Below are 8597 nucleotides of genomic sequence, written 5' to 3'. Positions count from 1 at the left end.
CCCCCCCCAACAAAACAAAAGCAAAACAGAATAAAAAGTAAAAGCTCCTCAGACACAGGCACATACAGCCACCAACCGACCTTTCTTGACCCTGGCACACACAAAGACATGTCATGTCTAACACGCGTGTCAACAACGCATGCGTTGGTGTGAAAGAAGGCTTTTGATCGTACAGATAAGATGTACGCAATAGGCTAGGCTAAGCGTGTAAGGATCCACGGTGCAATCGCGATCGATGGTTTCTCAGAATAGAGTAGATAGGGTTCGTTGCGATTTCGTTGAATCTGAGTTCGCTCATTTATGCGTTCATTAGATCCCAGGTATTTTGTTGATTATAATGAATAAAATTAACTGGGAATGGGTCCCCATTAGTGGTATCCGAGTTTTCATTGAATCCTTGTTCCACTGTAACTAAGACAGTGGAGCCATAAAGACAAAGGCTGTGACGTAAATTATTTTCTGGACAGACATAGTTAAAGATTTCTTAATTGTTAAGATAATGAATTAGATTCTGTAATTTGCAAGGTGATATATATGTTTAAGGAAAAGGCTATAGATATGGTAACGTGAGGAGTTACTAAAAAACAAACAATCGCAAAAAACAAATAAAACTGTTAACAGCTTTCGTAATGGTTACTAAAGGGTGCATTAGGTAGCAGCCACTTCTTCACACCGACCCCACCCCTCACCAGTCTTCCTCTCACCCTCCCCTCCAATCCCGGTCAGATATCGTCTCCTTCTTCTAAACACTTTCATGTACCAGTACACACTGTTAAAGAGCTAAAACTTGCTACTCTAAAGAAACAATTCTGATACTGTACCAATAACGCTGTCCGGTCCTGATGCAGATACGTGGGTGTTGTACTTACATTTAAACACACAATTTGATCATTATCACACGTTCTTTATTGCATTTCTTTAAACAAGAACTGTGTCAAATGCTAATAATAGAACTCAGTGTCTGGCTGTAATGAAGGTGGAAAAGGAAGGGGTTTTGGGACCAAGACTACCCCATCCGAGTACCTCTCACTAGTTTCTTGCACTTCAGCGTCATAAAATTCCTTCGATAAAACGACTAAGCAATCTTTGTACCACCCACCGGTACAAGCGGAAGAAAAAAGTAAAGTAAGTAAGTATCAGCTGGAAAGGAGTTTTGGTTAGTTAACGTAACTGAGAGAAGTTTGCAGCGAATAGAACACCAAACAGAATCGTGGGTGGCTCAAAACTCAAGAGACAATAAAGACTAGATCTATAATGAAAATAAATGTACTGACAGTAACCGGAGACAAAGATTTACTGATAAAGTTTTACTAATGAAGTAATACTATATTCAATTCAAGACACACGTGTTCTTTGTAAGCAACCAAAGAATTGCTCGCAACTTTGCTTTCTTAACTTGTGCGGGCAGTTGTTGGATTCGCTGACTTGGTTGAGGTCAGGAAGTGATGACTAGAATGTTGCTAGCTGGCATTGATACGTCGAGATTAAGGAAGGAGTTTCTGTAGTGCGACAATACAGCAGTGAGCACCGATTGGCTCTTTGATCGCCTTCAAAACGCTCAGGTGCTATTTGATTGTTGATGGTATCAATTAAAACTGAACAAAAAATCGCAAGCATTGAGTCTCTTGTCCTCTGTCCTGCCGACAAAAAGTGTTCCACCGTTCTTGCCCAGTTAACGAATCGTCTATGGCACGTGCAAAGTAAAAAAAAAAAAGATAAGTGGAATATGAAGGGAGCCATTGGTGGGATACGATACTTTTAATGCCGCCTTCATAATACCAGACTGCCAATCTTTTTGCTTTCCGATAAAGGCTACGTATTCCAGTGCTCGTACAGCCAAGACTTTGTACAGGGAAGAAAAAGTATGCAAAAATGCGACTATGCCATGCCCACATGTTCCATACATTTTTGCTCTTTTCTGAGTGATTACAAACTGTATCATGGTGCTAACAAGGAAGCACAAGATTCTTCTACTTTGGTGGAACTGAAGAAAATCGTTTCGATCAAGAAGTTGTCTCTGAGTCCAAAGTAAATATCGCAAGACATTGATACACAAAAATCTCTTTTCGCATTTCTTTTGCCCTTTTTTGTCATAAATCTTTTGTCGTGCTCTCACTCATTCTACCAACTTTGTATCGTCCATGGTGCACCAATTTTGTCGAAGGAAGACCAGACCTATACATTGTTGACAGTTTATACACGTGACACACTTACATTCTGAACGAACCAAAAAGTGTCTGACATGCGGACCGTACGGAAGCAGCTCTTGCTGCCACGGACTAGCCAAGTGGTTTTACGCAAGCTCATATTGTTGGCCAACGTTTAAATGTGCTAAGTCCAAAAATTTGAAAAATCTTTTTTTTATTTCAGTTTCTTTATTCTTTTACTGCTGTTTAAATATTGTGCTTCCTTGCATTCTCCATACAGGTTCTCTTCCAGTTTTTTCTCTTGGTTCACAGAGGAAGTTTTAGTGAGACACAATATAGACTGTGTAGTTGATTTTTTCTCAAAAAGGTGTACACATGGCCGTGCGCTGAAATCTCTCTTGAATGGAAATGTTTATTGTGACTATGCGGGCGTGCATTGGATGGCTACGTGTCAGCAATGAAGGGGTTAATCTGTGGCATCGTTGCATGTGCTCAAGAAATATTTTGTCCATATTCGAATCGTAAATGTAGAAAAAGGCAAGAAGAGGTACACATCGAAAGGTGCTATTGTAAAAAGAAAGTAACACATTTATGATTTATTGCTCTCTTATTTTGCCTTTTGGGGTCTTAATACATTTAACATCTTGTCAATGATATACATTTTTTGCGGTTTGTATGACCTCAGTGGACACTCTTCCTTAGTGTAAGGACTATTCTATGTATCAGTTTTATCTGTTTGTTCGGTGTCCTTCAAATAAACAAAACGAATGAGGCTCTCGTGGCCTAGAGGTTAAGGTGTTGGCCTCTCATTCAAAGGTCCCGGGTTCGAATCCGGGTAGCGACCGAAATATTTTCTTCTCTAAAAAAAATGTCTCCTTTCACCTTCTTTCCTGCTCTCTAGCAATGTTTTGTTGTCTGCTTTCGTCTCCACTTTCTGCCCTCACCCCCTCACCTCCTTTGCCCCCTCCTCTGGGCTCCTGACTCGTTCTGCAGCCTTTCTACTGCTACTCCTTGACTCCTTCTTACAGCTGTTTTTCTCCCACACCCCTGATCTTCTGGTAGGAAAGATCTACACCAAGCCTTCTCGGACAAGGGCGAAAAACCTCGGAGGGCCCGTGTGCAAGTTGCAAACGTTAAAGATCCCTTGATGGTCTAAAATCGATAAGAGTAGGCTTCGGCGCCACCCGGGCAAAATTCAAAATTTCCTACCAACTAAAAGTATTAGGTGTGTCCCGCGCGCTCATATGACCATATGCAGTTGCGAGCGCCGTAAAACACTTACCAAAAACCCCCCCAAAACCCCCCAAAACCAAACGAAACATGTTAAGACCAACCCACCTTGAGTGGGTAAATTTTGGACTAGCGTTTGTGATCAACGGTGAAATGCCCTTTCAAAATTGTGTGATTATCTTAGAGAGCGGACCTTGCAATTCTTTTGACGAACAAATATGAGAGGCAGGGTACACACCATAGTTCTGATTTTTAACAAGCATGATGTCGACTTCTTGTTCTTTGGCAACGGCAACGGCACTGTCACTTACACTCATCCTCAAACACATACCCTCACACATGCACACACACACACACACACACACACACACACACACACACACATACACTTTCTCTCACACACATGCATACACACACACTCACACACACACACACACACACACACACACACACACACACACACACACACACACACACACACACACACACACATATATATATATATATATATATATATGTACTCGCACACACACACACACACACACACACACACACACACACACACACACACACACACACACACACACACACACACACACACTCATACGCACTTACTATTCACACATATGCACACACGTACACACTCATACATACGTACAGAAGCATGCAAACACTGCCTTCGCATGAAATACAAAAGACTCCCCCCACTACCCACACACACGCACGCACACACACACACACACACACACACACACACACACACACACACACACACACACACACACACACACACACACACACACTGTTCCCCAAAACACACATTCTTTCGCTCCCCTCCCTAATTAATCATATTATGCCACCTTTTTTGTTTTAATGTTTCTGATGGGAGGGGATGAATGGAGAAGATGATACGGTGATAAAACGAATTGAAGATGCTGAATCACGTTTCCTTATGCGACACAGATGTATTTCTATAAGGGTATTTCGACGGCTGAACACTCTGACCCTTGATAATTAGTAGGCCGTGAGGAATGAATAATGCAGGAAATGTCTCTCCGGGATATTCAAAGTTCAAACGTTCGCTTTTTGGAAAACATACTACTATCGGATTCTATAAATATAACCCAGCACGATAGCATGACAGAGTGGTTAGTGAATCCAGGCTTTTAGTAAGTGGTTTATGGTGGTCGCAACTGCATTAGGTCATGTGAGAACGTTGGACCCACAAAAGATTTTCAGTTGGTAGGAAATTATAAATTTTGCCTACTATTATCGATTTTGGACCACCACGGGATCTGTAACGTGCGCAACTTGCACACGGGACCTTCGAGATTTTTCGCCCTTAATCGAGAATGCTAGGTGTTAGATCTTACCTACCATGCCATAAGGTGAGGGGTGTGACTGAAAGACAGCAATAAGAAGGAGGCAAGCAATAGCAGTAGAAAAGCCGTAAAAAGAGTCAGGAGCCCAGAAGAGCTGACAAAAAGAGAGCTGGAAAAAAGGTGAAAGGAAACAAAAATTAGAGAAGAAAATGTTCCGTCGCTGTCCGGATTCGAACCCGGAATCTATTGAATGAGAGGAGAACACCGTAACCTCTCGACCACGATAAGTCAGTGACACAGCGTTTTGAAAAGTGGTCAAGGGGTGTATCATGAGCAATTCACGGGAACTCCAGCTAAAAAATAGGGCTCTGCTCAGTGGCAGCCAGAAAGGGCGTGCTTTTGTACAGTTATGAATTTATTCAAGCATTCATTGATGTACTGATATGCATAAATGAAATATTTTACGCCAATGTAAACAAATTGCCTCTCAAATATCTTGGAATTGATATTTATTGATATTTATTTTTATTTATCCATTTATTTATTTATTTATTTATTTATTTATTTATTTATTTATTTATTTATTTATTTATTCATTCATTTATTTGTTTATATTTGAATAGTAATAGCCTTTCGTGATACTATTCCAGTTCTTGTGATTAACTTCTGTCTTGTAGGAGATGCCTTTATTTTAGAAACCGTGTTTTGTTTGACTTGTTTCAATTTATTTTCTTGTTATAGAGTGACCAAGAGAAGCAGTGGATCAATGCGCAGTTCTCCAAATACCCAGATGTGGAAATGTGGTGGACAAGTTATAAAGGAATTGATTATGACGGCAACATCCTTACAGCTGAAGATGAGCCCAATGGTCTCACAAATTTGACCATTGTGACCGAGCCTGACGACACAAACCATACGCAGAACTGTGTTGAAATTGATCATTTGGGTTTCTTTGAAGACGAAGATTGTTCCAGCCTCAGGCGACCCATTTGTGAGGTAGAAAAACAGTCAAACACCTCGGAATGTCCTACACTTGCACGCTTCCTACCCATGCCCTTTGGTACAAGTTGCTATTATTATAGCATTTCCTACTCAACAAGGCTTACTTGGCAGAATGCACTGGCAAAATGCCAAGAGGTCAGCATTGGTACGAACAAAGGCCATTTACTCTCTATTAGAGGCAGACGTGAACGTGAATTTGTACAAAATACTTTGATGTCTAGATTGAGATATAGAAGTGATAAGTACTGGACAGGTCTCAATGACAAACAGACTGAAGGATACTATGTTTATGAAGACGGTACTAGAGCGTCTTCATATTCGATACCTTGGATGTCTTCCAGAAATCTGGTATCAAATAAAGACATCTGTTTTCGGCTGGTCCAAGGGTCCAAGGTCTATCCCACTTCTTGCAACGAGCAAAAGTATGGTCTGATATGTAGGGAAAAGGCCGTGCCAATGCCAGAAACCCAGTGCCCAAATTACTGGCTCCGAGCAGCTGACTCTTGCTACTACCCAAGTTACGACCAAAAGAATTGGCAAGACGCTTCCAAGTTTTGTTCAGATCAAGGCGCCCATCTTTTGAAAACAGATTCCGATGATGAACTCAGGTGGCTGGATACAGTCAACATGTGGTCAAGACCCAACTATCACGTCGGCTACTGGACCGGTCTGAACAATATACAGACAAAGCAAACGTACGTGTGGCAGGACAAGTCTGAACCCAGCAAGGGTTATGTGGCATGGGCACGCACCTATAGTGCCACGGGTAACTACCGTTGTACTGCTTTCTATCCAGGAAAAGATTATACCCGCTTCGTCAGCTGCGACCGTCGTTATTCTTCTGGCTGTCAGTACGTGAAGCCAAGCGGTGGAAAATGCTCTACAGGTTGGACGGAGAAATTCAACAAATGCTACAAGGTGGTAAAGGATACATCAACGTTTGATGTCTCTCTGGTTCCCTGCTATCAAGATGTTGGTAGCCAGAATCCAAACTCCCGAATCCAAGTGGACTACTTGACAGTAGAGAATGCAGCTGAGGTGAGTATGACTTTGTTAACCTGCAGGTTTAGCTGTTATCTGTCGGGCTCCCTAATTAGTAAAACATTTTTAAAAAGTGTTCAAAAGTAAAGTGTAACTCTTCACTCCATTTCTATCGTACCCGGCGTAGTGTACAGATCACCGGGTCAACATGGGGGTCCCAGTGAGGTTGCACCTATGTCTTACAGGAACAGGTGACAACGCTAAGACAAGGGGGTTACATTTTACTATTTCCCAAAATGTCTTCTTCAGACGTGTTCACTTTTATTTTTACACCAGAATGAGAAATAGGTTTAGGCAAAATGTGGTCCTGTGGTCTTATGTGAGTTCACAGTTGTTGTATATTTTTGTTTTTCACGTAGGGATTCGGGGCCCTCTGTGTCTAAACATGTCATCACCCTTTTCTTCCTTCTCTAATCGAACCTTGATATTTTGTTTGTTCGCTTTGCCTAATATTCTTTTTAAAAACCCTGACTTAGACTCAACGAAATGTGTTTTTAAAAATCTTCTCAAAACATTAACGAGTGAGATGATCCTTCATAACATGTAGATGCTACGTTTACCTTCTTTTAAATCTTATTGCCAATAATGGCTTTAATCATTTCACGTGTGTGTCTTGTGTTTCAGAGCAGTGATGCCTTATTATACGTTTATTGTCCAGAAACACATGTTTCTCTATTTGACGCTATATAGTATTCAGCTGTCAGCAGTGTTTTTGTTTTTGTTTTTCTTAATGTTCCCAATACTCATTATCTTTCTTTTTGTGCCCCCTTTGATATTAACCTTTCTCTTTGGCACATCGTTGTATTTACAGTCAGATCGCTATAACCCCTCTAACCCATGGGGTTCATCTTTAAGTAGCGTTTACTGTGAATTCTGTCCAGCACTATCATTTCATATGTCACCTAGGGGTATGGCAATCCGAAGTTCTAATCGAAATAATGATAACATTTTGAATCGTTACAGAAAAGGGCATGCCTTCAAGCATAACACATTTCTTCTTTATTCATTATTGTACTCTCATCCTTTTTAAACTTATTGCCATGATTTGCATAAAAACTCTTTGAAGTACGCTCGTTAACAGTCTTTATCATTTTCTATGTAGAATCATTGTAAGAGTTTATCTCAATTTTTTTTCTCTCTTTTCTCATTCCAGTTGACCTTCATCAATGGCCTCGCCACTAACGCGGGTGTCTATTCCCTGTATCTGGGCCTCAACGACCAGGACGTGTACGGAGAATTTCGTTGGGGCTGGAGCAACACCCCTGTCAACATGACACTTCTCAACTTTGATACAGAACCTAGTCATCAAGATACACAAAACTGTGTTTACATATTAGAAGGGGGCTTCTCCAAAACAGGGATGTGTGACATTGAGAAGAATTATATCTGTGAAAAAGAGAAAAAGTGGATTCCTGGAACAGCATCCACGAATTAAGGAAGCAGTATTGGGACGTATGGGATTGGCGACGCAATTGGGTATGCAACGAATGAGGCCTTGCTGGAGACAATGGGGAAGACTATAGGTGAGACAAAGGGGAAGAGAATGATAGGGACAATAGGGGAAACAATTGTGGGGGGAAAGAGGGGGAGGACTATTTTTTTTATTTGGGGGTGGGTGGGGGGGGGGGAATGGAAGTAGTGGGGAGACATTGCAGATTCAAGAGAGGCCTATCCGCAGGGTAATACACACAAAAGAGGTACATGTACTACAGGGTAGGAAATTAGGGTGGAGATTTTATGCAAGGGGAGAAAATATTGCAGAGTAGGGCATTAGGGAGAAGGGTTAGTTCCAATTCTGTTTTGTGTGTGCGTTGAAACGTTTCGTTTATTATTGTAGGTTTTTTTTTCAAAATGG

At 41.2% G+C, this 8597-nt stretch overlaps 1 protein-coding gene across 1 annotated transcript in view; it reads left to right on the top strand.

Annotated features, from left to right (window-relative positions):
• Window positions 1-8338, top strand: part of LOC101863736 (C-type mannose receptor 2) — a 13649-nt gene extending 5311 nt beyond the window's left edge. The window contains exons 3-4 of the mRNA XM_005095561.2: window positions 5441-6739; window positions 7896-8338. Coding sequence (XP_005095618.1) covers window positions 5441-6739; window positions 7896-8177 — 1581 coding nt within the window. The 3' untranslated portion in view covers window positions 8178-8338. The remainder of the gene's footprint in view (window positions 1-5440; window positions 6740-7895) is intronic.
• Window positions 8339-8597: the final 259 nt, after the last annotated feature.

Source organism: Aplysia californica, unplaced genomic scaffold (assembly GCF_000002075.1).
Source record: "Aplysia californica isolate F4 #8 unplaced genomic scaffold, AplCal3.0 scaffold00107, whole genome shotgun sequence".
In the NCBI taxonomy this organism is placed as follows: domain Eukaryota; kingdom Metazoa; phylum Mollusca; class Gastropoda; order Aplysiida; family Aplysiidae; genus Aplysia; species Aplysia californica.
Note: the sequence above shows the minus strand (reverse complement) of the source record. Positions and strands in the feature narration are given on the sequence as shown.